This window comes from Canis lupus, chromosome 20 (genome assembly GCF_011100685.1).
Source record: "Canis lupus familiaris isolate Mischka breed German Shepherd chromosome 20, alternate assembly UU_Cfam_GSD_1.0, whole genome shotgun sequence".
NCBI lineage: Eukaryota > Metazoa > Chordata > Mammalia > Carnivora > Canidae > Canis > Canis lupus.
In genome coordinates this window covers 25,145,791-25,173,719 of record NC_049241.1, presented here as the reverse complement: position 1 = coordinate 25,173,719, position 27,929 = coordinate 25,145,791, and the positions used below count along the sequence as shown (strand labels likewise).

At 48.4% G+C, this 27,929-nt stretch overlaps 2 protein-coding genes across 24 annotated transcripts in view; one reads left to right on the top strand and one right to left on the bottom strand.

Annotated features, from left to right (window-relative positions):
• SLC25A26 (solute carrier family 25 member 26) overlaps positions 1 to 11,108 on the top strand; it is a 196,316-nt gene extending 185,208 nt beyond the window's left edge. For 15 of the 22 annotated variants that reach the window (XM_038565905.1, XM_038565898.1, XM_038565895.1 and 12 more), the window contains 6 exons: positions 4,121 to 4,185; positions 4,405 to 4,487; positions 5,326 to 5,399; positions 9,325 to 9,515; positions 9,895 to 10,061; positions 10,972 to 11,108. In XM_038565905.1, the coding sequence (XP_038421833.1) occupies positions 4,121 to 4,185; positions 4,405 to 4,487; positions 5,326 to 5,399; positions 9,325 to 9,515; positions 9,895 to 10,061; positions 10,972 to 10,999 (608 nt within the window). In that variant the 3' untranslated portion in view covers positions 11,000 to 11,108. Of the gene's footprint in view, positions 1 to 4,120; positions 4,186 to 4,404; positions 4,488 to 5,325; positions 5,400 to 9,324; positions 9,606 to 9,894; positions 10,062 to 10,971 lie in introns of those variants that run through there. The other 7 variants (XM_038565900.1, XM_038565899.1, XM_038565897.1 and 4 more) reach the window with 3 other exon arrangements.
• LRIG1 (leucine rich repeats and immunoglobulin like domains 1) overlaps positions 10,344 to 27,929 on the bottom strand; it is a 110,843-nt gene continuing 93,257 nt past the window's right edge. The window contains exons 12-19 of one of the 2 annotated variants that reach the window (XM_038565891.1): positions 24,666 to 24,829; positions 16,802 to 17,122; positions 15,263 to 15,565; positions 14,320 to 14,739; positions 13,801 to 13,926; positions 13,045 to 13,191; positions 12,154 to 12,438; positions 10,344 to 12,048 (exon numbers count right to left, since the gene is read on the bottom strand). In XM_038565891.1, the coding sequence (XP_038421819.1) occupies positions 11,789 to 12,048; positions 12,154 to 12,438; positions 13,045 to 13,191; positions 13,801 to 13,926; positions 14,320 to 14,739; positions 15,263 to 15,565; positions 16,802 to 17,122; positions 24,666 to 24,829 (2,026 nt within the window). In that variant the 3' untranslated portion in view covers positions 10,344 to 11,788. The remainder of the gene's footprint in view (positions 12,049 to 12,153; positions 12,439 to 13,044; positions 13,192 to 13,800; positions 13,927 to 14,319; positions 14,740 to 15,262; positions 15,566 to 16,801; positions 17,123 to 24,665; positions 24,830 to 27,929) is intronic. The other variant, XM_038565892.1, reaches the window with a different exon arrangement.

Genomic DNA, 27,929 nt, shown 5'->3' with positions numbered 1-27,929 from the left:
AAACATTTAAAAATATTCCAGCTTGTGAAAAAGTGATGCACTGTGGGAGTCTGTGGTGCCAGTATGCCCACCACACTAGAGAGGACTAATGACGTGCTGTCTCAGACCACTCTTCGCAGGCCTGACGTCCCTCCCCACCACACGCTCAGACCCTGCAGCCTCACTTGGCCACCAAGGCTGTGATAAGACTGGCCTTCTATCAGAAATCAGGTTATTCATTCTTGTGCACTTTTCCAGTTTTAAATTGGTTAAATGATCCTGGATGAACCACGCTCTGTGCTATCTCTGGCATTTTTCTGTGCCCATGCTTGTTTTATAAACTACTTGGCACAAATATCCAAAAATGTCCCCTGAGATTGGAGGTGTTGATGGCTTGTCATGCTCAGAAATTCCCTTGGCTTCTGGTCAGGGGTTAAACTAGGGGGAAAAAAAAGATTTTGCCAACTTCCTCACTTCAAGTTAATTTTTAAACATAAAGCCATAATTCAGCTTAAGTAATTATGACATTTGCTACTATAGTGATATGTACTATTCTAGGGTTCTTTGGTCAGTTTCTCATAATTAACATCTACTTACGTTTTCTGAGAGAGAAGGAGCAGGACCCAAAGACAGAGGGTCGGAGGGACAGAGAGGGAGAGATATTCCCATGGTTTGAAATTCTAGAATATGGGGCGCCTGGGTGGCTCAGTTGGTTAAGTGTCTGGCTCTCGGTTTCTGCTCACGTCATGATCTCATGAGTCATGAGATGGAGCCCTGCACTGAGTCCCTCATTGGGCTCCGCACTCAGTGGGGAGTCTGCTTAAATATTTTCTCCCTCTGCCCCTCCACTCGTGCGCAGGTGTATCCTGTCCTCAATCAATCTTTAAAACAAGAAAGAAATTCCAGAACAGAGTAAAGGATTTATCTGGGTAACAAATGAGAAGGCCTAACACAACTTTGAATCACAAACAAAAACACTTTCGTTGTTGTTGAAGCACTCTGTGTCTGTATACTTGTGTGGAGACTGTGCATAGGAGGTGCATGGAGATGCTATTCTTGCTGAGGCTCATCAGGAGAGGGGAGGCCAGGGAGGTTCTTGCATGTCAGCACTGCCCACTGCTATCCCCACCACTTTCACAGCTGCTTCTGGGAGGTGACAGCTCCAGACTTGTTGTAGGGAGGTGGCTCTTTGTTTGGAGTGGTGAAGAACCTACATTTGTTCCCTAAGGATGCATGAGATGTCATTTCATTGTAAACATCCATTTTCCCCTGAACTTGGTCTTTGAAAGCAGTTGGCCTAACATTCTGTAAACACCTAACTCTTGTGGAGCCCCTAGAAAGTTATTTCATGTGTGATGTGAGCGCACAGGCAGCCTACAGTTGGCTGCACCAAATAATTATTTCCTGTCTAATAGGGTAGCATGTTCCTTGTATTTATTACTAGCAGTTTACAGTTCCCTTAAGTGAGATGTAGAAAATCACTGCATTTTAACTTTTAAAAGCACAGGTCCCCAACCCCCTCCGCACTGTAACCCATTATTTTATTACGTGATCCTCACAGGCCTTTCTTTGCAACCTCATAAAAAACATTGTGAAGGCTGTCTATTAAAGCAGTCCTTGATATTTGAAGACATTAGAATTGATTTATTAATAACTCATAAAATACAGCTACCATCATAGTAAAATTAGGACCTATTTAAGCATATTTGTTTTTTCCTTTGCCTTTTCTTCCTATTCCTGGTAGGACACAGCAGTGTCTAAGAGCATATTGGCAGGCAGCCACAGTAAGGGAAAGGTGCACTTTTGCTAATGGCCAAGACAAGTTTGATGCTTGGTGCCCACATTTATGAGAAGACAAACACTAGGCAGTGAAGGTAAGTTAGGAAAGCTCGAGTGGTCAGACAGGGGACAGGTAATGTCATCGCCAACTTTTAAGGCTTCAGAGTTGGTCTAGGTTAGTTTGCGAGCATTTTCAAATAGGATAATGGTGTATGCACTTCTGAGTTTTAACAATCAGACACATTTTAATGTCTTATCATGTATCAGAGTCATCATGTAATAAGTGAGCACTACTTTTGGAGCTAAGATGCATGTGGTTTTGAGTCCCAGCTCTATACTGTGTGGCCCTGAGCAAGTTGTCTATAAAGTAGAATAGTAATCCCCGTGCAAACAAGATACAGTAATTACTGACAGCACCTGGTACAGTCCCAGCGTGCCAGGTACAAAGGAGGCCCAAAGTATTAGCTCTGAGCTTCCCCTTCCTCCTCTCTCTGAGAGGACGAGTTGAAACTTCGGGTTTGTAACAACTACAGATGCTTATCCAGGGCACCTGGCAAGCATTTTTGAATGCCTGCTGTGTGTGCTGGGCTAGAGCCATGAAGGAAAATCACACATTCTCTCTGCTGTTGCAGAAAAGAGGCAGTGTCCTAGACATTTGGCACAGACTCATTTAGTCCCTGTGTCATACTGTTAACTGCTTTTTACAGGTGAAAAAACTGAGGCCCGTAGCACACTCAGTGACCATGAGCTCATGTTCTGGAGTCAGTAATGTTCAAGTCTCAGCTCTGCACTAAGTAAAACCTTCTTTCTGTGAGTTCTGTATCCTTCCTCAGTGATCCTCAGTTTCCCTACCTGTAGCATGGGGTAGCAGTTACAGAAGTACCTGACTCCTGTGGTGCTTTACCTCCAAAGTAAGTATTGTATCTAAGGCCAGGCAATGAGTAGAGTAGGGGTTTCAGGCTTGGCCTCCCTGACTCTGAAAGAGTTCTTCCGGGATGGGGCCTGCAAACCCTGGCAGCCAGTGAGGGAAACAGAGTTGGATACTATCAGATTTAGGGTGGGGCGTTTTGGATAATATGGTTCGCTGCCTGAAGTTGAATAAGTACCTGAATTTCAGGCAGGTTTTGAATCCCAAGGAAAATGTTTCAGATGTTCTTAGCACAAAAGTAGCTAAAACAAAAGGGGACTCTAGTACTCATGTAACTGATCATCATTAGCCTCTCGGTATGTGTCCTTTGTGAGTAATCAAAAAATGGAACATAAAAGCATGAATGGGTACATCTTTCAAAAAGTCAGTGTCATAATACATGTTACCAGAGTTCAGTGTGAGGATCTTATTTCTACAACATGTTAGTAGAAAGATATTTGGTGGAGATCAAGTGACCTTCACATGCCACAAAAATCAGAGACAGAGATGTTATTTCTGAAGCATCATTTGCCCCTATAAAACTGTGCAGCCTAGCTCATGGAAGCTGAATCTTTAGAAAGCCCTTTTGGGTTTATTCTTTCTATCTCCTTAAGGCCTCTTGGGGATTAAAATACATCTTTGCATCACACCAAATAAAGACACCATATACTGTGATTTCTGTTAAAAAAAAATGTTCTCCAATTCCTCTGTCCATAGATATGGGTATTAAAATGTGTGGATTTTTAAAATACCAGTTTGTCAGTCTTGGTATTCCATGGAAGAGAAGGTGGGAGGAAGCTGTAGGAATTTTGCCTGTTGAATCAAGACTAACTGGAAGAGGGTGCAGAGTGGGGCCTAGAAATGTCACTCCCTGGCCTGGCCTGTTATCTGAAGCCTGCATATATCTGAAAAGAAAGCTTTTACTCTTTTAACTCAGAGAATTTAGTCATTAATACCAAAAGTCCTTATAGCAGTATGCATATTTCTGTTTGCCCATTTTGTCTTAGCCCAGAAAAGACAAAGTTATTTTGGAGTCGGGATAAAGAACAGTGGTCCATAGAAGGCATGGGCCTCCAGGACTCACTGGGAGCAATGAGCTTCTCATACTGACAGTGGGTGTCTAAACATAGACACACAACCATGTATACACACAGGTTTGTTGCTCCACAAAAGAGCAAGATAAATTATGCCCCCCCCCCTTTTTTTTTTTCCTCACCTGAGTGTATAAAGCATCATCCTGTCATCTCTTTTATGTGTGGTTTACCATCACTACAAAAGCAATGCAGCAGGTGGATTTTGCATGTGTGCATCCTCTTCTTAAATCTGTCCAGTGGGGGTAATGATTAGGGAGGGATTTTGGCAGAGTTGCGAGGAATTGTAAAATAAAAGACCACACCGTGTAACACAGTAAACAACAATACCTCCTTTATGTGTTGGGTATTTTTATATGCACAGGTGGATTTGCAGCTGCAGTCACCACACCTCTGGATGTGGCAAAAACAAGAATCATGTTGGCAAAGGTAAGTGTAAAATAACGTAATGTAGATACAACAGATGCTGGTACGTGGTAGCACTAGGGCTCCTATGTATATAAAGTGAATAAAAGCAGTGTAACACTTCCCTGTAATAGCAGCCTTATGCTGCCTCCTGGACCACTCGTGAAATGGACACATTGATAAGACTGTCTGTAGTCATACAGTGTCTGTATAGCATTTTAACCTTTATGAAATTCTCCTCAGACATTCTGTAAGCAAGTGGGGCTGTTTTTACGGGTGACAGACCTGAGGCCCAGAGAGTTGACTTGCTTCATGCTATGCAGCAGGTAAGCTAGAGGCTCTGAACTCAGGCCAGATGAATCAGGACAGTTGTCAGAATGGTTTAAAAAATTTTTTTCGGGGGATCCCTGGGTGGCTCAGTGGTTTGACGCCTGCCTTCGGCCCAGGGCGTGATCTTGGAAGTTCCAGGATCGAGTCCCACATTGTGCTCCCCGCAGGGAGCCGGCTTCCCCCTCTGCCTGTGTCTCTGCCCACCCCCCCGCCATGAATAAATAAATAAAATATTTAAAAATTTAAAAATTTTTTTTTGTTGAAAAGATGATACAGAAAAAGCTAGACCAAGATCTCATGGAATGCGATGTGCATAACATATCTGGGGCACAACAATAGAAAAAAAGAAAGTCCTACCCTTACGGAAAAGTGGAAAGATGAATGCAAGATTCTAATATGTAGGTTGACAAGGCCAAACCTGAGAGTATCGGTCGGTCCTGTTTTAAACTGAACACAGTTCTCTTTACTGAATGTGTTTATTAGCTACTTGGGTGAGTTCACAGCTGGACCGGCTCTATGATTATGGCCCATTCTTCTCAGAGCAGTTACTGTTGTTCTCAGTCTTCTTCCGGTCCAACAGCTGTCGGTGGATTATCCAGTGAGCTCTGCATCCAGCTCAGTACTGCGAGAGCCTAGGAAAGGAGCTTCCTGGGAGGCTTACCTGTGGGCTTGAGTGGAAGGGCTTCTGGTCTAGTGCGGTCCGGGGGCCCTGACTCCCGAGAAGCTCCCCACTGTTTCAGACTGTCCTAGAGGGTGGTGGTGGGAGCTGTGCATCTGACGATCAGTTGGGGAATTTCATAAGATAATGGCTCTGTCTGTTGTCCTGTTACGCAGGCTGGTTCCAGCACCGCTAGCGGCAATGTACTCTCTGCGCTGCACGGGGTCTGGCGGACGCAGGGGCTGTCAGGGTAAGGACAAGAAGGAAGGTGAAACTGCCTTTCCGCCCCTCCCCCGGCTCTTCCTCGCTTAGCCCAAGCGGGATGAACCCCTTTCCTTCCTTCTGGTCGGCCTGGTTGGGTCTCTGTTTACACCACATAAAACATACTCGATGTCGCCTATGTGAGATGCTAGTGCACAGTCAGGTTGACGCAATGTCTAGCCACGTGATTGCCAGACTTGGCCATCTCAGTGTTGGAGGACATCCACGTGCACCCCCCCCCCCCCCCCCCCGCCCCACAGGTTCTGGGCTGCAGCTCTGAGCAAACAGGCTTCCAGTTACGTAATTTAGGAATGCAAGGGAGCCAGGGTAACATTTAAAGGAAAGCGCTTGTGGTTGGGGAGACTTAGGACTGTTATCAGTAACAGCTATTTTCCCTGTACCACCGAGCGCGTGGTCTTGCTTAGAACCCGCTCTGTGCTTTCCTCAGCACCGCAGACTTCTAGCATCGTGTCTTCAAACACCTACTTTTCAAAACGTGCTTTTCACGTTGCTTTTACAATCTATAAAGAGATCCAAGTGTCGGGTCTACAGGTGTGCGAAATTACAGCGTTCTCTTTGGAATGGCCTACGAGTGATTTTCCTGAGAGAGCAAAGCCTCAGCCTCCTCCTGGAGGGCCAGGAGTGAGCGTTGTGGCAGGATTTGGCTGGTGGGGAGAGCAAAGCTGAGGCAGTGCCACCTCCTCGTCCAGGTGCCATGTTGGTGATTTGATTATAGTGTTGTGTGCACTTGCCAGGTTTTTCATCCAGCTGGCTGATAGTTGGGGAACATGAGGCATATTGATCAGGACCCGGGTAAGGTTTTTGCAGGGGAATGGCCCCATTTTCTATTCAAAATTTCTAACTGGTAGTTTGAAAAGTAGGTCGTGTCAGGTGGTTTTGTTGGATGGGCCACCTGTGAAGGACTGCTGCTGGTTGATGATGGACTTAAGGATTTTGAAACAAGAAGTGGGTTTAATGGGAAGGAGTATTTGAGCATGCGCAAGGGAACGGCGGAGTGGGAGCACGTGCGCCGCAAGTCAGCCACTTAGAGCTAACTTGGCGCAAGCTGGTGGCTCGTAGCTCAGACACACGGATTTTGACGCAGATCTCCCACTGAACAGTGAAATGGTGTGAGAGAAGAGAGAGCTCGAAGGCCACTCTTCAGTAGCAGGTGAAAGATTCTCAGTGTTTCCAGCAGGTTTGGGGTCACAGACATGTTGCCTGCAGTGGCTCTTTTAGACCATAAAGTCCGTATGCTGAATTTCGCTGCCCGATCTGTTTCACTGTTGCTCATGTTTGATTTTATGGCAACTACGGGTCAGACCTCTGCTCTTGACTCAGCTCTGTGGACTTGGTATGGAGCTGCAGTGCATCTGCCTTTCTTGAGACCGCGGCCAGAGGCGGGTACGGCAGGGTGGGCAGGGTTGCCGAGGCCTTCCCTCGGGGAGCTGATGGCAACGGAGCCCTCCCTGTCCTAGCTGGGCTGCGTGCTTGGTGTTAAGTAAATAGGCCGCGCCAGAATGAGAGGCAGAGGCCCCAGTGTCCCCAGTGTCAGCCCTGCGAAGGTAATGTGGAAATCTGCTTCTCAAGCTGGGGCTCTCAGTAGTGCACGGTGCTGTCCTTAGAGTGTTCCAAGCAGCCGCACTTGTCCTTCAAGAGATGCTCCTTTCCACCAGCTTCCTACTGAGAGGATCAAAGGCACCAACTAACTTGACAAAAGAATTGTAACTAAAAGCAAGCAAAACAAAAAGATCCCTGCCAGCTTGGGCCCCTGCTCCACCCCCCAGCCCTGGGCATCCAGGGCCCCGACCCAACCTGTCTGCTTCCCACGCGGCCCCTGCCGCCCCTCCTCCAGCCTGAGCACACCTGCCCCGCGGGAGCACCCGTGCTGGCCTCCCGGGGCAGTGGGGACGCTTCGGTGGTGCCATGCTGGTTCACAGGGACGACCACGTGCTGGCGCCTACTTGGCTCTCCGCTCTGCGGCGGACAGGCTTCTCCCGGATGAAAACCCCACTCGCTCCCCAGTCCACCAGCCGGAAAGCGGATGGCGAAGCCCGTTGGGCCCGCATCGCTCCTTGCCCCTTGCCTTGCCCCGTTTCTGGGCCGCGCCCTTCGTGTAACGCCCGCGGCCGCCCGTGCGCACAGCCCCAGCCCCCCTCCGCTCAAGTGTCGGCCCCCTCGTGGGTTGGGGCGCTTGCTCTACAAATGACTCTGCTCTAAGGCTATAATTATGTTCATAGAGTCAATTGTCATCTAGTGAAACCATGAAGTGCTTCCATCTGCCTCGTGCCAGGAGCAGCCAGGAGCAGCCGAGTTCAGTAGCAGCAAGGGCTGAACCCAGACAGGCCGCTCGGGAGGGAGGGAGGGAGGGAGGCTTTGGTGGCAGAGGCCCCCCCCCCCCCCCCCCCCCGTGCCGGCCCCTGCAGGCCTCCCTCCTGGCCCCCTTCTCTGTAGGTCGGGCAGGAGGGTCCCAGGGGCCTCGAAGCCGTAATTGAGCAGTTTCTGTCCTCACCGAGCACCGAGCCCAGAAACCGTGCCTGACGCTGAGCCGGCTTTTCTCCTTGTATCGCTTCCATGGTTACTTCTAGACAAGAACAAGAGATTCTCGTCTGTAGTACTTCACTTAATGACTTAAATCCTTACTTTGCCAACCAAAGTAGGGGCCCCCCCAACACGAAGTCCATTTTCCTCAGAAGTGCCGTGCAACGCTCAGGAGGCCGCTGACCTGTCCCAGCAGGGGGGCCGAAACCGGGGCGCGGGTCCCTCTCCATCCACGTTCTTGGCCAGTCCCTACTTAGCTTATTGTGGATGTTCCTCCTCTTAGGGGTTATGTCCTTTTCAGAAAACCTGACCACTTACACTTTCCTTCCCTAGACCTCATCCAGAGCGTCCTCACTACAAAGCCCTTTAGTTCTGATTTTTTCTGCTTACAGAAGTCACACTCTTGGTAAAAAGGCTGTTATTCTAGAAAGACAGGGAATGTTTCCTGTCATCCTGGCCCCCCGGAGAAAGTTGAGGACCCATCCTTGCCGTGATCATGTGCACAGCTTGGGGACTGCACTTTAGTCAGAGCCTGCTGTGGGAGTTTGCGTCGGTTCCTGTGGGCCGCCTCAGGCGGGGCCTCTGCAGTCTCTCTGGTTAGCGGCAGGGCTGTGACGAACCCCTTCGAACAAATGCCTGTGCACAGCCACGGGGTGGTTTTTCAAGAGGGAACCTCCAATTTGCATGCCCAGTAATATTGTTCTTTACTCTGCCTTTGATTATTCGCACCTCTGACCGGCCTCATGTGGTGTGTGGGGACTGAACCTTCGAGAGGCTCTGCCTGGGTCGTTGGCCTTTCTGGTCCTTCCCCAGAGGAGAAGACAACTAGGGAATGCATGGAGACTCACTTCCCTGGTCTAGCATCACATCCGGGGGCCTCTCGGGTCAGGACAAAATGCAACTGAGTCACTGGGAGGAGCGGCGGATTTGTGGGAAAATCTCCAACACGCAGAGCCTACCTTCATCCCCAGGGTGGGCCGAGGCCCACCCCACGGTTTAGGCCTGTGACTCCACTCCCAGGGTCCGGTTCCTCATCTCCCAGGGACACAGCCGGTGTGCAGGTTTTCAACGGGACTGTTGTGGAGACAGAGTTTTTCTTAACTAATTATTAGACTTAATTGTGAGGCTCACGAGTAAGTGGTTTGGTATTTAGCCACGTTGGCTAACAAGCAGCTGGGACCCAACTTCAACGAGTCTGCTTGGGAATGTAATTCAGTGCCATTCTGAGAGCAAAAGCACACGCTCTAAGTGCTGGGTCGGGTTTAATGGGCATGGTGTGCTGAGCTGTGCAAGCTGTGGGTGTTGGAATTTAACCTTTTTTACACACACCAATTTAAAAAAAATCTTTTCCTTCTGCTTTTTTCCTCCCCTAGATTATTTGCAGGTGTCTTCCCTCGAACGGCAGCCATCAGTCTGGGAGGTTTCATCTTTCTTGGTGCTTATGAGCAAACCCGCAGCTTGCTGTTGGAACTTGGCAGAGCGAGCCCCTGACTCCGGACGGTGCCCCATGCTCTGCTCTCAGGAAAGGGGACGCCGTGCGAGCAGCTGCAGTCGCCAGGCTCGGGTGTGCGAGGACCGGAGCCCTGGCCCTGGTGGTGCCCTCAGCCCTCCTCTCAGACCCCCGTAATAAATCCATGTGGTGATGCTGCCCAGAGCCTTCATTGGATCTGTAGCTGTCCTGCCTCTCCTGCCCCGTGCTAGCGGACACCGAGGGAGGCAGAGACGCTTCTCACTGGGTCGTGGTGGGCGGGGGGGAGGGGGGGGAGCTCGACAGGGAGCAGGAAAGTGGTGCCCGCCACTGGGTGTCTCCCTGTGGTGAAGCTTCGGGCTCCGTTTAAAAACAATGAACTGCAGGTGCAAGCAGGCATTCTTCTGGCAGCCAGGCTGCTGTTCCTAATTACCCTCAGATGTCCCCTAAAGAACACGACTGTATTATTTTACAGAGAAGTGTCCAGCAGCCCACGTGGTGTGAGACAGAGCCAGCAGTTGCAGCCCAGGGCCTGGGAGGGCGTGGTGGGCCCACTGAGGACCTGAGTCCCCCTCCCCGCGAGCCCCAGAGGAGGGGCCTGGGCCAGCGGGGAGACAGCACCATTTCTCCACGCCTGGTCAGGTCTGTTGCGCAGTACTGGAAATTAGAAGGGACGAAATGGGGGAGGTCACCATTTCAGAGCTTGACTAATAAGCTCCAGGTGTTTGTTAGAAATCTCAGGAATCCAGGGGTGGTGTATCTTCCCCGGAGCAAACAAGTATATGATTTTGCTTGCCGAGAAGAAATTTTCCCCTTTTTGGGAAAACAGATAATTAAAGGCAGAATGTAAGGGAGTTTTTGGAACAGAACGGGGTGAAACAGTGCCGCTTACAGCATAGGTAGAAGAATGCCCCAGCCACACAATCAGCATTTATAAATGAACCTTTATTAAAGACACTTCAACGCCGTTTGTTAGACACTTCAATATTTTACATGTTTTTCAATGTACACTGTACCAAAATTTCTATAAATAAATAACTTTGTACATAAAAGTAATACTTCCTCTTTCACATTGCCTCTCAGAAGCAGCAAATTCACATATTTTGTGGAAGTAACATTAATCAGTTGACTGTTGAGAACACAAGTCTGAATGTGCTTACCTTTTAGAACAGTGATGACACCGGACAGTAAAATTTAACAACCATTTTGTCAGTCTGTACCTTCAGCTTTTTGGCTAAAGGAACTTGCTTTCTGAGATTTTAAGGACCTTGTTTCAATGCAGTTTTTCCTGAAATACACATTGGCACTCACAAGATGGTTAGCTACAGGTCTCCAAAGTGCAAATAGGCCCCGGTCAAGGGCTTCTTAAGCTTGTACAGTCCCAGCCCGGGTCTGTCGGTGGGAGGGAAGGACGTGGAGAGACAGGCTCCGGATCCTCAGTAGAGATAAGCTAGCCCTGAAAAGTAAGGACTCGATCCTTTTTCTCCCCCATGATCAATGTCATATTAATTATATTGGCAGAACTAAAACATCACTATTGAAAAATCCACAGGTACCAACACCAGCAGCCTCTACCTTAATAAAAAGCCTCGAATGACAATCGAACGATACGGATGACAACCACATTTGCTTTTCTCATAGAAGAAAGGCAGGCAGTGCTTAATTGCTTGGAACAAATGCCTCGTGGCAGATTAACCACCCCCGTCCTGCTTGGCAAGAACTTAAACTTTCAAGAAAGTCACGTATGGCAGAGGTACAGGACGACATGGGCATCTCTGGACTCTGCAGGGAGGGGAGCTGCGAGAGCAGCCACACGTGAGCAATACTGACAGGAAGTGAGTTCCAACGCACACGAAGGCTCGGGCCGTACAGCCTCCCACGGGGCTGGCCTATGAAGTGCAATACAAACCCAAGGACTTCCCCTCCCCACCCGCCAGATACTCCTAGGAGCAAATGTGGTTTTTAGCTTCTACAACTTCCATCCATGCATTAAGGCACCAGAACTATTATTCCCTGCCCCCCTTCCAAAATTAAACAGCAACCTGATATGAAAAATAATATTGTCAAAATTGTACTTTTTTTTCTGTTAACCATGCACTAAAGATTAAAATAGCCTCTGCAAAAGATATATAATATATAGGAAATCTCTGAAAACTCTTATGTACAATGGTATCAAATACTTTTCTGCTTTTGTACACAATAGCCTCTGGCGGTTCTGTGCTTCAGCTGCAAGTCCTTTAGACCACGGACACTCCACATGGAAGTTTAAAAACTCTGTACACATCAGTGACGCTTGAACTCAAGCTTCCTTACAGCCTCTCCTACCTCTTTCCTGTAGAGACGGACACAAGAGCTGAGGTAGACAAAGCCTAGCTTTTCGGTGCAAAGAGCAGGGGTACGCCCCGTTGCCCGGGGAGCTGTCCTGTCAGCGGTAGGGACTCGGGACTGGAGTCACACGCTTGGGGGAGGTGTCCGTTGGAAAGAAGCAAGTGCTGGCCTTCACTGGGGACGTCAGGAAAGCCCGAGGAGGCTTCTGGGAGCTCAGGACTGCCTGGAGTTAATGTCGAGGGAGGCTGGAGGTCTATGGAGTCTGGCTCACACAGCCTCGCTAAAGTCCAAGAGGAGGCCCCTGTGAGAAAGGAGAGGGCATGTCAGAGCCTCCCGTCCGGCTGCTTACCGACCCCCTCCCCGCCCCCACCTGCAGGTGCCTCCTTGGAAGACCATGAACATCTACCTTTCCCATCTGGAGGTGCCATTGGCTTTTTCTTCAAGGGTGTCAGCATTCTGTCGTGGTTACTGGGATAGAGGGACCCCTTGCAGTCGGCACGGGACCTGTCAGCAGTCCCACTGGTCATATGATGCAGAGAATGTTCCCGGTCCGTCTGACTGGGCTCCTGGCTGCTTAGTGTACCGGGCTGTGCGCCATCTCTGGTCACAGGCTGAGGATAGAAAGCTTGTTCCTTGGAGTAACCGTCCGAGTCAGTGTTACAGTCACCGCACGCAGCCGGGCCACTGTGCTCTGCGGGGACGGAGACAGATTAGAGCCATGGCCACCAAGGTCTGCATCCCCACCCGGAACAGGGAGCTCCAGGGGCCTGCACAGACCAACTCTATGAAAACTCTCCTCTTCCCCCAAGTGTTGCATCAGCCCAGAGAAAGGACTGGGCTGATACCGAGCCATTAGTGAAGAAGGGGCCCTCCATGTTTCAGCATTTCAGATTAATTGCTTCATGAGAGAAAGTGGTCCTACTGCTCTGATCACAGAGGGGGGAAAAAAAAAATCCCACTGCATGACATCCCTGTGGTGTCAGGAGTCTTTGGAATAATTAGACAAATAGTCTCAGAAACAGCCCTGGTGAAAAGAGACTTTGATTTGGGCCTTGCCCCTTATTTAATTTGCCTATAAATCTGGAAAGTTCAAGCCCAGGCTCACCACAGCACAGATTTATTTAGGAGACATGCTACTTCAGATTACAAGAGCCAGGCCACAGCTTCCTGTTTATGCACTGAATACCAAACTCTGAGCTAGACTTAGACCGGTAATGCATCTCTCTCACTGAATGAACAGGTCTACTTGAATTTTAATTTCAAGAACTGAAGGCTGCCTGATGAGAGCATCTCTTACCCATCTTCTGCGGACCAGGTCTCCGCTGGGCTTTCTCCATCCCGTCCCACGGCTCCTTGTTACATCCGGTGCAGAGCTGGGGCTGCCTGCACGTAACGCCATGAGCGTCCACCTCTGCAAAGAGGCTTGCGTCTCTCGGACAAACACCTGCAGTAGATTCCCACAGTTAGAAATGAGGGGCTCACTCCTCAGAGTCAGCCTGATGAGAACAAGTGGCAAGGCTACTAGAATGGTCCTTTTTACAATGTTCTTTACGGTGGTAGGTGCCTGGGCTGACCAGCAAGGAGCATTTGTAACAGGCTTCCCCGCAGGCAGGCCTTTTGGTGTTCAGAGCCGTGCTGGTGAGCAGTTCTTAGAAGGACAGACCTGCCCCTGCAAGCATGCAGTCTCCCCTGTAGAGGTAGCTCACCCTAGGAGAATGTTCTAGTAGCAGACATGGGGCCACAGAGCAGGCCTGGGCCTATCCCCTACTCAACGAATGGGTTGCTTTCAGGACCTGTAATGCCCTTTGCGGCTTCTTATTTCAATCCTACCTCATCCTGACTAGGAGATGTAAGCCCCATGTAGTAACTTCCTGGGGGTTGGATTTTTAAAACCTTGCAGACCATGCACAGGGCAGGGCTAAGAGAACCCGACAGAAGGCTTGAGTCGCCCAGCTTTCTGGGTCAGATGTGCTCAACGTACAGCCATGCACCTGCCCTGGGAAGGGGCAGGAGGCTCCTGAGGACATGGCCACGTCAGGCTCTGAGGCCTTACCGTTGCTCTCGATGTGCCCATTGGCCTGATGGCCACCCTCAGTCCTGATCACAGTTTCCTGTCGGTCAGAAAGAGTCCCCTGAGAAGAGAGGTAGCTTGGAACATCCGGCGGCACAATGGTTTCATCTGCAAGGAGACAGGACAGTCAAATACCAGGTACCCTGATCTTTTGTGGTGATAAGAAATGAAAACACTTGTTAACCGTCAGGCCCAGACAGCAGAATCTGTCAACAGCAGCCGCCCAGGCTGTGTAGAGAGCTTGTCTGGAGGGCCCAGCTTAGCCTCGCTCCCCACCTGGGTGCAAAAATGGAGCAGTCGGAGGTCTGAGCCCGCAAAAGAGAGCGCAGTGATGGCAGTGGAGCCAGGACTAGCAGAAGCACAGTACCGTGAGGTCACTGCGGCAACAAGCCAGCACACGGCGGCCACCAAGCACGGGCCAAGGGTGCCCCTGTGGACCTGCCTCCTCTACGGACAGCACCGCTCTTCTCCCCTCGGCGAGCTCAGCCAGCAGCGGCTAACCTGTGTTGGTGACGCTGTACTCCTCACTCTTCTTCCTGGTCTGGTAGATGATGCACACCCAGACCAAGGACGTCAGGACGATGCTGCACACCACTGCGATGGTGAAGATGCCCACAGTGGTGCCATCCTTCCTGCAGCCAGGGGCGGGCAGGATGCTCAGCTGGCTGTGCGCCCGCTCCGTGCCCAGGGTGTTGGAGATCTCGCACGTGTACTGGCCCGCGTCCTCCACTACCACATTCTGAACGATAAGCAGCTGGTTGCCGGGGGTGAAGTGGTGTCGCTCAGTGAGGCTCAGGGGGCGGCCCCCCTTTAACCAGGTGATGCGGGGGGTGGGGTTCCCGGTCGCTTTGCACTGGAGAGCCACCGTCTCTCCCATAGACACCACACGGTCTTCCAGAGGTACCACCAAGGACGGGGTTTCTGCAAGAAGTCAGAGGAGACCATATGGTTATTCTGTGGGCCTGCCCTGTCTTCTGGACAAAGCACAGTCCAACACCTCAGTGAAGTGCCACGTGAGATCTTTTATCAGAGTGGCGAGCTTTTTAGAAGACCGAACACAATGACTAAATCATTACCATCCTGGGGGGGGGTGGCTTCAACAAGGAGGGGGAACTAACCCCGAGCCACACAGAAACCCCTCCTCCCCCACCTCTCCTGGGCCAGGCCTCTATTCTTCAGCAGGCCAGGTCTAGAATGTTCCATATCAAAGCTCTATAAAAAATATTCCCTTAATTCAGTGGCTATCTTAAAAAAAAAAAAAAAAAAACAAAACCACTTGTTCAAGAAAATGTTAGCAGCTCAACATCTCAACATTTTAAACAACTAGAACCAGGACACCACATTCAGCCACTGTAGGTTCCACAGAACGTTTGAGAACCTCGCCACTAGGTATCTGTGCTATTCGAGGGCCCTCTCCCACATCCGCACACGTGTACTCATATACTTAGGGGATGAGTGGTCGAACCAAAGACTGTCAGGGTGGCGTTCGCGGAAACGGTGCCGGCCGAGTTCTGGGCGGTACAGCTGTAAAGCCCCATGTCCTCTATCTTCACATTTGTGATGAAAAATACATCATCATCGGGCATGACGTGCATGCGTCGTTCACGAGCAGCAGGGAAATCCGTGCCTCCATCCTTCTGCCAAGCGATCTGGGGGTTAGGGTGGCCGGTGGCCGCACATTCAAGACGGGCCGTGGTGCCGGTGCGGATGGCGAGGTCGTGGGGGATTTTGGTAAATGACGGCAACACTGCAAAATACATACCGTCAGGCTCGCATTACGGAAAAGCAGGATGCAAAGGCCGGACAATCCTCTGGGAAAGAGACCTCCCGCTCTATATGGGGGTGTCCCCTCCCCACCCTTTGTGCCAACATTGGGCTAGAACAGACGGTGAGAGTGCCCACCGCCTTTGAGAGAGCAGTAGGCTTCCCAAAACTGCCCAGCCTCTTCCTTCCAGGACTGCTCTCACCCCCTCAGATGGAAACTTTCTATGAAGCCATTCCCCTTTGATCCCTTATGAGGCAATCTTTCCATATGGAGATACCCCATAAATGCTGGGGTCTGACACTTGCCTGCCTTAAGTAGCCACCGGAACAGAGCCCGGGAAACAAAGGTATCTGCTCCAACAGGATGTAATGAGAGCAGGAAGGAAGACCAGCCCTCACCCTGGGCAGAGCAACAGGATGGCCCTTCCCTCTTGAAGAAACCCATGGAGGGGAGGGGTGTTGGGGCCACGTCACCGGATGCTCACGAGCTGTAGGCAGTTGGTTAGCTTATTTCTGCCACATACTCCCTGACCCAGCGGTGAGCATCCAGCACAGACCGGGGCATCACTGCAGTTCCCATCAAGGTCATTTCAGTGGGAAGTCTAACTGCTCACGGAGCTTTTGATAACAAAGAGGACTCCTTCAGGATAAGCCAAGACAGTAGGCCAAAGTGGGGTAAAGACTGTGTTTTCCTGTGATCTTTAAGGGCTTCAAGACACGGTGGTTCCAGCACTTTTTAACGGGAGGTTTAATAACCAGGTTACTGTGGTGGGGGCTTACCTACTCTAGCTACTTACTGACTTGTCTTCTTCTACCCTAAACTCACTAACAAATAGCAGCCCTGAGAAAAGCCACCTTGATAGGCTCTAAAGCTCGAAGGGCAGGTGCTTCACTATAGTCAGGGTTTGCTTGGGATCTGGATATCAGACGTCAAAGTTTGCGAAGAATAATAAATGGATAAAAATACGAGGCTTGGCCCCATGATTTCATTTAACATAACAGCTGGATAAGAAAATAAGTCCTCAAAAACAGGTAAATCACTGAGAAAAAGCCTTCATGAAATCTACAAAACTTGCTCGGGGGCCAGCCGGGTGCTAGTGATACAGTAATGTGCCAATGAAGCTGCGTGTCTCCTCTCTGTATCCTTCCCACCCGGATCACAGAGAAGCACGGGTGGCTCTAGGGGACTCCTACACCGGAGTGAACAGCACTTCCTTACCATTCACAATGAGCCTGGCCTTGTGGGAGTAGGTAGAACCAAAGTGGTTGGTGATGACACACTGGTAGCGGCCCTCATGTCCGAAGGTGACGTGGCGCAGGTGCAGGATGGTGGTGTACTCCATCACCTTCCCATCCTGTGCGCGGACGTGGGCAAAGTTCTCCATGTCGGCGTTGGCCAGAACCTCGTTGTCCTTCTTCCAGGCAAATGTCATCGGGGAGCTGCTGCTGCTGGCTGCTGAGCACGTGAACCGGATGTCCTTGCCCACGACAGCCATAGTGGGCTCTGGCTGGGTGATAATCTGTGGCTTTGGTAAGTCATCTGGGGAGAGGAGAGCCGAATTTAAGAGTCTCCCACCCAGGTTCTCAGGACACAGAGGGACCACATCTTTCAGGGTCTCTGCTTGCCCTCAGCTCCACCAAACACCATAAGCGACTCATACCACGGATATCTGGCCTTATCCAATTATAAACCTCTGGGCAGTATCACCTCTACGACCAAACTCCTTGATTACAAACCCATCCACTGACATGCGTGTACCAAAGCATTTATTTCAAGAATTTCCATGAGAATGCCACGGTTCGCCTCACTTGCTTACTACCTTAACACAGAACACACTAACAGAGTCAGGAAGTGATTCTCATCAGTCATGACTGCATAGACCTTACCCACAAACTTCACTGCAAAAGGAGTGGAGTAGGAAGCACTTCCAGAATGCAAGACAAACTCTTCCAAAAATCTGCACCTCCATGAAAGCCACAACAACACTAGCAAAAATGGTTATGATTAACTTTTTAAGAATTCCAGAAGGCTCTAACAACCAAAAGGCCGTAACAACGGGAGGGTTGACTCGAGAAAATGCCTGAATTTCAGGAAGGAAAATGAGCTTTGTGGCATTCTAATTTAGCTTAGCTTACGTTCCATCCCTCTCTCCCTAGCTTTGTAGTATCCTTAAAACCCAACAGCTTAACAACCACCGAGAGGGGCAGAATGGGTTTGGAGCCCCAACAAAAGCCCCATCCTCTGGCATTATGTGACCTGAGGCAGTTGGCTCAGCAAGGAAGCCCTCCCCATTGGACATCTGATGGAAACAAGCAGCAGCCCATGGTGAGGCCATATCAGCTGAGGCCAAAAAGACACTGGCCAAAAAACTAGAAAAAACAGTGAATGAAATGCAGACCATGGGCACTGAAAAGGTCCAACATGTTCTTAAGGCTCTAGAAGGCCACGTGCACATGCAGGGCGATTTGCATGCCCAAGACAGACCTGAGAGGATCCTCATTTCTTATCTGTGAGTATGGTTTGGTACTAAACAGGAAGTAGTGACATACCGTCAACATACAACAGAGATGCTGGGCAAAGGATGAGTGGCTTTCCGAAGTGATTTAAGGATTTTCTGTCCAGTCATTAGCTAACCAGGGAGGGACTGTAGTGGCTGCACAGAACAGACTACAATATTTGTCTAAAAAAGTCACTAAACGAGTTGTAATGATAAACAGAATAACAGCAAACCAGGGGGAAAACAGAGGAGAATCTGATCTCTGGAGTTGCCATATTATTTTAAAGGCTCAGTTTCCAACAAAAAAATTGCAAAACATGCAAAGAAACAGGAAGAAAAAGCAGTCAATGAAAATTGTTCTTGGGGAAGCCCAGATCGTGAACTTAATAAAAAATTTAAATTGGCTTTATAAGTATGTTCAAAGAACTAAAGGAAATCATGCCTAAGAAAATTAAAAGTAGAAGTATCTGAATACTTTCGCACCAAACACCAATCAAGAACTAGAAATTAGGGCGCCTGGGTAGCTCAGCTGTTGAGAGTCTGCCTTTGGCTCTGCATGATCCTGGAATTCTGGGATCGAGTCCCACCATTGGGCTCTCTGTGAGGAGCCTGCTTCTCCCTCTGCCTGTGTCTCTGCCTTCTCTCTGTGTCTGTCATGAATAAATAAATAAAATTTTTAAAAATAAAAGAACTAGAAATTGTAGAAGTAAACCAAATATAAATTTGGGAGTTTAAAAGTATAATAACTGAAATGAAAAATCCACTAGAGGGGCTCAAAAGCCCAACTGAGCAGGTAGAGAGTTAGTGAAGTTGAGACTATCCAATCTAAGAAACAAAAAGCAATGAAGGATAAGGAATAGTCAGAAAGACCTGTGGGATAGCACAAAACATACAAATAATGGGAGTCCAAGAAGGAGAATAAAAGAAACAGAATATTTGTAGAAATAATAGCCCCAAACCTCTCAAATTTGATGAAAAATAGGCATTTACAACCATCCAAGCAGCTAAATGAACCCAAAAAGTAAAACTCAAAGGTCTCCACCCAGAAACTTAATAGTCAAACTGTCAGAAGTCAAAGACAAAGAATCTTGCAAGCAACAGGAGAGCTGCGACCATCACATACAAGGGATCCTCCGTGACATTAGCAGCTGATTTCTCATCAGAAACCATGGAGGTGAGTAGGAAAACATGGTCAAAGTACTGAAAGAGACTGTCAGCTACGAATTCTATATCTAGCAAAACTGTCCTTCAAAAGTCAAGGAGAAATTAAATCACTCTCAGATTTAAAAGCAAAAAACCTGACATGCACTGCTACCACACCTGCCCTACAAGAAATATTAAAGAGAATCCTTCAGGCTGAAATGAAAGGACACAGTAGTAACTCAAATTCACACAAAGAAATAAAAAGCACCATTAAAATAACTACATATGTAAGTATGCAAGTACAGAATATTTTTGTAACACTCTTCTATCTGATTTAAAAGGCAACTACATAGAGTAACAACCACAAAACTGTGTTGATAGGCTTGTGATAAATAAAGATGTAATTTACAGGACACCAGTACCACAAAGGAGCAGCTCCACAAATGGAGCTTAGTAGGAGCAAAATTTTGTAATCACTGAGATTAATTTCATTTTAATCTGAACTAGATTGTTTTAAGATGTTAATTATAATCCCCACAGCGATCATTAAGAAAGTAACTAAAAAAATAGTAAAATAAACAAGAAGGAATGAAAATGGTACATCAAAAGATACCTAATACGAAACCAGTCAGTAATGAAGACACATAGGAACTAAAAACCTAAAATACACAGGAAACAAACAGCAAGCAGTAAATTCTATCCTATCAGTAATTACATTAAACAAATCAATTAAACCTTCTGGTCAAAATGCAAGATTACCAAAATGGGATAAAAACCCATGACCCAGCTACATGTTTTTTTTTGTTTTAAGAGATACACTTTATATTCAAAGTCACAAATAGGAACAGCTGCCAAAAGAGAGCTATGGTATCTATGCTAATATCAGATAATATAGACTTTAGGACAGAAAGGGTTAACTAAGGAGAAAGAGTAACTTCTTATAATGTAAAACGATCATCTCAAAGACTAAACATCAAACATGTGCGTCTAACAGAGCTCCACAAAACAAGAAGCAGAAACAGAGAAAACTGAAGAAACAGACAATGCAACAACAATTTGTACAATTCAATACTCCATGTTCAATGAGGGATAGAACCATTAGGCGGATCAACAAGGCAACAGAAAACTTAAATGACACCATTAGCCAAATAGACCTATCAGATATCTACAGAACATTCCACCCTACCACAGTAGAATAAACATTTTCAAGTGCACGTGGAACATTCTCCAACAGACCATATGTTATGCTAAAAAAACCAATCTCGATAAATTTTTAAAAAGACAGAAATGCTACAAAGTGTCTTTAATGACAGTGAAATGAGGTCAGGAATCAGTATCAGAAGGAATACTGGGAGTCTAATTTGTGGAAACGACACTCCACTTTTTTAAGTTGAAGAAGAAATCATAAGACAAATTAGAAAATATTTTGAGATGAATGAAAATGAAAACACAAGTACCAAAACTTAAAAGCTCAAGCCTAAAACCATGCTTCTAGAGAGATTTAGAGCTGTAGATGTCTACATTAAGAAAGTTCTCAAATTAATGACCTCATCTTCCTCTTTAAGAACTCAGAAAAACAAGCTATATCCAAACCAAGCAAAAGGAAATAATAATTAGAGCAGAAATAAACGACAAAGATGGAGGAAAAAAAAAATCAATGAAAACACGTGTTACTTCTTTGAAAATACAAAATTGAAGACTGTAGACTCGCAGAGTTTGGGGAGATGGGAAGAAAATTTCAAACACTAAAATTAGGAAAATAAAGAGGGTACATGACCACGAGCCTTACAGCAATGAATGAGAACACTATGAACCATCTGTATGCTAACAAACGAGATAACCTCATATATGCACAACTTCTAAAAAAGACAAACTATCAACTGACTCAAGAAAAAATCCAAATAGAGAAACAAATTTTAAAACTTCACATAAGAGGCCAGATCCAAATGACTATACTGATAAATTTTACCCAAAATTAAAGAATAATTACCACTAATCTTTCACATATTCTTCCAAAAAGATAGGTGAGGAGTGAACAGTCCCTGACTCTACTGTATAAGCCAAGTATTCTCAGATAACAAAATTAGATGAAAACAAAATTAGGGACCTTTATGGAAAAGGGAAAAAAAAAATCCCACGTGATCACTTAACAGATGCAGCAAAAAACATTTGACAAAGTTAACACCCTTTCATGATGAAAATACTCAACAAATTAAAAATAGAAGGGCATTCCTTAACCAGATAAAGGTCATCTAAGAAAAGTGCACACCATCCTATCTAATGGTCAAAGTCTGTATGCTTCCCCCTCAATCAGAAGAGACGAGAATGTCTGCCCTCACCACCTCCCCTCAGCACTGCACCCGAGGCGCTCTACCCAGCGCAACCACGCCAGAAAAAAGCTATCAAAATTGGAAGGGAAGAAGTAAAACTGTCTTTTGCAAAGGACATAATAAAATACAAAGAGAATCTTCAGCAATTCAGTAAAAACCTATCAAAATTAAGAAATGATTTCAACACAGTTGCAGGATACCATTCACTCCTTGTTAGTGGGAATATGAAATGGTGCTGCTCAAGAAGTTAACAGAGTTCTCTCTATGACCCACAATTCTGTTCCCAGGTGTGCACTCAAGAGAATTCACGTAAAAATTTACATGTGAATGTTCACAAAATTATTTATAATAACCAAGAATTAGAAACAACCTAAATGTCCATCATCTGATGAATGGCTAAATAAATGTTTATCTATACAATGTAATATTCAGCCGTTAAAAAAAAATAATGAAGAAAAATGAAGTAAGGGGGCGCCTGGGTGGCTCCCTGGTCAAGCATCCGATGATTTCTGCTCACCATGATCTGAGGGTCATGAGATCAAGCCCTGAGTCAGGCTCTGTGCTGGGTGTGGTGCCTGCTTAAGATCCTCTCTCCCTCTCCCTCTGCCCCTCCCCACACCAACTCATGGCTTACTCACACACTCTCTCTCCCCCCAAAATAAAAAGAACTAATACATACTAAAAACTTATGCTAAATTTAAAAAGCTCATCATAAAAGACCATATATTGTAGGATTCCATTTATATGAAACATCCAGAACAGAGAAATCCTAGAGATACAATGTAGAGTAGTGGCTGCCAGGGCCTAGACATGGGAGAGTAGGGTGTGACGGCTGTGAACCTAGAGTTTCTTTTACTGGTGATGGAAATGTTCTAAAATTAGTAGTGAGGATTATACAGCTTTTCAAAATTCTGAAGACTATTAATCAGCACATTTAACACAGGTGATTGTTATGTATGTTCATGGTACATCATCACAGTAAATATCCAAACATTTTCATGCCCTCCAAAAAGAGACTCCCTACCTTTTAACTACCATCCCTTCTCCCTCCACCCTAAACCACCAGTAATCACCAACCTACCTACCACCCACCCCTGCAGCAGTCCCTAAATGGGGACCTATTCTAGACACTGCATTCACTCCTTCTGGACTTGCCATATGGAAGGAATCATAGAGGGTATGGTCTTTTGTGGTGGCTTCTTTCACTTTACATATTTCAAGGTTCATCTATGTATGAACGATTCCTTTTTATGGCCTAATAATACTCCAGGACGTGGCTATACCGTATTTTATTTACTCATCAAGTGATGAGCATTTGGATTATTTCCACTCTTCGGCTATTCTGAACAATGCTGCCACGAGCATTTGTGTCCAAGTTTTATGCAGACATATTTTTGTTTCTCCTGGGTACACAGCTAGAAGCAGGTTATCCCAACTATGTTTAATTGAGAAACTTCCAAGCTGTGTTCCAAGGGGGCTGCACCATTCTGCATTCCCACCCGCAGTGGAGGAGGGTTCAATTTCCCACCATCCTCACCAATACTTGTTATCTGACTTTTTGATGCTAGCAGTGCACATGAGTGTGAAGTGGTAATTTTTCCATTTTATAAAAAAGGAGGGGGAAGACTCCCACACAGCTTAAAACTCTGATCTCCTGCCAGGTGTTTTTCACGATTCCCATTTAGAGCCGGTGACTGTTTTGGTGGTGAGCCTGAGCTACGATGTGGAGGCGGGGCTAGGGAGCAGAGGGCTGCTGGATCCCGGAACATGCCAGGGCCACAGGCCAGAGGCAGGGCAAGGCAGGGCCAAGTCCCACCCTGGCTTATCCAAAGGGGCAGATGATGCCCCGTGACAGGAAAAGGGAGGAAGGCACAGAAAGCTCCATTGCAGGAAGGTTGGTTAACAGTTTGATGGACAAGGCCCAGCTCCCTGGTGAACAGTGGATTGCACAATCATTTTGTCCTAGGGAACGGGAGCTAGATGCAATTTTACATTCTGCACAGAGGTCCCAACAGACTGATCAGTACAGAAGTTCATTTTGGAGGGCTGTACCTCACTGGGTGTTCTTAAGGCTTCTTGCTGGACTGGATTAGCACAGGAGGGCAAGCCTATGTATAGAAATGGTGGTGGACGGAGGTGTAAAGAGGGGGCAGCTGTACTCAGACTTCAGCAGGCGCATCAACTAACGCTCTGCCCCAGAAGCAGGATGGAGAAGTGGACTGCAGGGGTCCCAACCCTGCTGGGGGAGCTCCTGGTGAGGATCATCACACCCAAGGCACACCCCATACAGACTGGGCGGGGGACAAAAGTCAGGTGGACTCACGCCTGCACAGGAGTTCTGATCCCACCTGCTTAGTGGGGATCACCTTCTGATCTCACCCTCACTCCTGCTTAGAAACCAGGAACCGCTCAGAATTCATCTCCTTCTCTGACCACGTCTCATCGATCAAGAGGCAGTGCCTTTCGGCTGGAGTGTGGTGTGTGTGCGCGTGCACAGTCTCCAGCCGGTCGGCATCTTCTGTGCTCTTTGCAACCAAACCTGGGATTCTGATCACCCCTGGTCACAAAGATGGCAAGACCCATGCTCCAACGGTCAGAAGGGAGAAAGAGCGTAAAGCTACGAGTGCAGATTTCAGTGGTTTGGAGGAACAGCAAGAGTGCAAGTCAACAACAAGGAATTATTTTTACTACAGTAACTGTTCTCCTGAGACTTGTTCTTCCTGTGTTTAACCTTTCATTCTTGGGGCTGGAAAGAAACACACATTAAAACCCCAGCCTCATACACTGAGTAAATTCACAGCTCAACCTGGGCTCTAGAGCCGTCTTGAGACAACACAACTTTCTTCCAGTAACTGATTATTCTGATTTGTAACTGAACCAACACAGGCTCCCTTCTGATTAAATGCACATACTCCAAGAACCACATAATGAGGCGTCTCTACAGTAAATACTATGTGTGGTTTCAGTGGGAAATAAATCGCATCCAGGAGCTGATTGGTAACCAGGAATTGGGGTTTACTCTGATCACAGCAGTCACTCCCATAATGAGAGGTTCTTCCTGGCCTCACTGCCCTTCATGAAAAAAAAAAAAAAATCACGAAGACAATCTTACCACACACGAAACTCTCCGGCGACACGGAGAAGATGCTCTGGCCCTTCAGCGACTCTGGGTGCGCGCAGGTGGCCGTCACGAAGGCCTGCAGCGTCCTGCTCAGTAACCACGGCGGCAGCCACTTCAGCTGGCAGTCACACAGGAAGCTGTCACTGCTAATACGGCTGAAAGCAAAACAAAAGGGACATCTGAGGTGGGACCTCAGGAAAGGGATATTCCCTCAGTCCCCTCTGATGACCGTCTGTTGTTAACACCAGCAATCCAGAAAGGGAGATTTTTCTCCCAAGTTCCTCTCCAGTGACCTAGGGCAGGACATACCATCTACTTGGAGATTTTCATGATGTGCATCTCTGGCTCGGACGTTAGAGGGGGAACCCAAGACCTGGCCTTTCTACCAAGCTCCCAGGTGACGCAGACACCACGGCCTTAATGCCCCATGGCGTACCCCACCCCCGGAGTTCACACGTGTTCAATGCCAGGCACTCCCTGCTCTAATCTGCCCGGGGGGGGGGGGGGGGGCACCAGCTCACCTCGTGCAGCCGCTGCCCATCTGACGGGGTGAGGAGCAGTCCCCTCTCTACTCCCCGCCCCCCCACTCCTGACCAGCTATTGGGGCTTCTAAACCCCATCTGAAACTGTGATCTAAATTCTGAAACAAGTTCCGAGGAGGGCTCTTTTTCTATATTGCTGTCGGGTTTTTATTTGGCAAAGGTGAAGGTTTCCTTACTTCCAAAACCTAAGCCTCGCCGGCGGTTGCCTGCCTGCGTGTTTACGTCTACGCAGGGCGATTCAGGAGGCAGCAGAAGTCGGGCCGCCCCCTGAACAGTGCTTGCTGGCTGATTACCGCTGCCCAGGGAGCATGAGAGTGCACAACTCTGGTTTTGTGAGGCTCCAACCAAAACAGAGAATATTTTCTTTTTCATTTCTCAGCAACTGAGGATAAGCTTTTTAAACAGAAATCGGAATCGCCATCTCAGCGGACATTCCTTCCCAAGGAGTCACAAGAAGACAAGTCAACCGGAGAGTCTAGCTGCCTGTTCCTGGAAGACTCGAGGCCAGAGCCGGAGCCGGAGCCGAGGAAGCCCGGGCGCCCCTGTAAGGAGCAGCCGCCTGCACGGCCACAGAGGGGGCGCACGCCTGTCCCGAGCAGGTCCACAGCATCACGTGAACCTCCTCTCCTCCCTCCGCCCCACCCCACGGTCCTCACGTGTCAACAGGCCACCAAACAGGCCGGCTTTCTGTCTTCCTCTATCAGGAGCAGAGAACTGTCAAGTTAGTAAGCGACAAGGGGGAGTGCAGTGCAAGCCTGGAACCGCTGCAAGCTCAAGTCAGGGACACCTCCTCTTCCGGCCCCTTCCTCCCGGCTCCCAGGTGAGCCATCTGATACTAAAATACTTTTGGAAGGTGCTTTCTCAAAGACTGAAATAATTGATCTCAGAGCCACTCTAACTGGGATGTTTGGCCACATCTGACCTTTACATCAGCATCAGCTTTTTCTTTTTAACGAGTTCTACATTTGTCCTTGCTGGGCAGGGAGCCCTGCGCTCCGAGGTGTCGCCCGAGGGCTGTTCCACCGTGGAGTGGTGCGGGGCCGGGAGGGCTCCCACAGCCAGCCCTGGGGTAGCTGCAGGCCCGGCTCCCCAAACGGGCGCCTGCCACAGGGGGGCTGGCGGGGAGACCCCACGTCCACGCCGCCCGGAGAAGGGCTCTCCCGCTGTCAGCAGCGCCGTCACAGGCTCCCCATCACACAGGCACGGGGCACGACTGCCCCCTTCTGTGTCACCAGCAGGAAGGCCTGAGTCAGTCTCGAGGAAGCCACTGGGCTGTGGCTGTGAGAGCTGAGGCACTTGTGTGGGGGACAGGGACCTATTTCATTTGAGCCCCAGGAACACAGCAAGGAAAGCAAGTCTGGCATCTATCACTGATCAGAAGCGCGTGTGGGAAGAGTTACAGCCCACACCACGTCGTGCCGGCCTGGCTTGCTTCAGGTTTCCTACCTTCTCCACAGGGAAGCCCGCCCCACACAGAGGAGACGAGGCCTCGGAAGAGAGTGGGTAGTCGGGGCGGAGAGAAAACTTTCCTAAAGAGCAAGGCAGGACCCACAAACGGGGGCTTCTGGGTGGCTCAGTTGTTAATTCAGGTGTCTGACTTTTGACTTCAGCTCAGTCATGATCTCAGGGTCACGAGACAGAGCCTGGTGTCAGGCTCTGTGCTGAGTGTGGAACCTGCTTGAGATTCTCTCTTTCCTCTGCCCTTCCCCCCAGCTCTCATAAGCATGCGTGCTGGTTCTCTCTCTTGAAAAAAGACAAAGGACTAACAAGATAGATGAAGAACAAGTCCAGCCACACAGTAAGGACCCCCAGACCTCCCCTACACACACACACACACACACACACACACTCAGAGAGAGGCAGAGACACAGGGAGAGGGAGGAGCAGGCTCCATGCAGGGAGCCTGACATGGGACTCGATCCCAGGTCTCCAGAATCACACCCTGGGCCGAAGGCAGGCGCTAAACCGCTGAGCCACCCAGGGATCCCCCACACACTGCTTTAAAGACAAAGGTGAGGTTGGAAGACGGGACTGGGAACTGCCCGCAACCCCAAGGCTTTGCAGATTTCCACTACTCTTCCTTCTTGTCTGCTGCCAACAGGCACAGCTTTCCTCAACTCCCGCCTCCAGCCGTCCCATCACTGTGCTGGCTTACGGTGCATTTTCATGATTCCAGCTCAAAGTGTGTTTCTAATCATCGCTTGTGGAAATTTACCCAGAGCATGACTAAGTGCACAGTACAACCTGCCTTGATCAGATGGCGGAAGAAAATGACCAAGTGGAATTAACCATTTCTCCCATCAGAGGACTGGGCCCAGGGCCAGCCACAGCAGGGCACATGCAGCGAGCAGTGGGAAACCCAGGCAGGGGCTGAGGCTGAGCCTCCAGAACCACACTGGAGCATATTTTGGGGGGGGGGGGGGTGTGGGGTAGTCCTAAGCACCTGGAAGGGGCTAGTTCTTCCCAACTAGGAAAGCATCTCAGGAAACCTCAATTTTCAGGGAGGCCAGAAGGAAAATCTCCATGTCCTTCCCTTTTTCTCTCAGAATACCCTCTTCCCATTTAATCAGATTACTTCCAATGTTATATTTGAAAAGTTGCAAAGAAAAGTTGAAAGAAGTACACGTGAACACTCACCATCTAAGATCCTGACCCTTCTAAGAAAGAGCAGCTACTCAGCAGCTACATAAATGCCATAAAGCAGGTGCCAAAA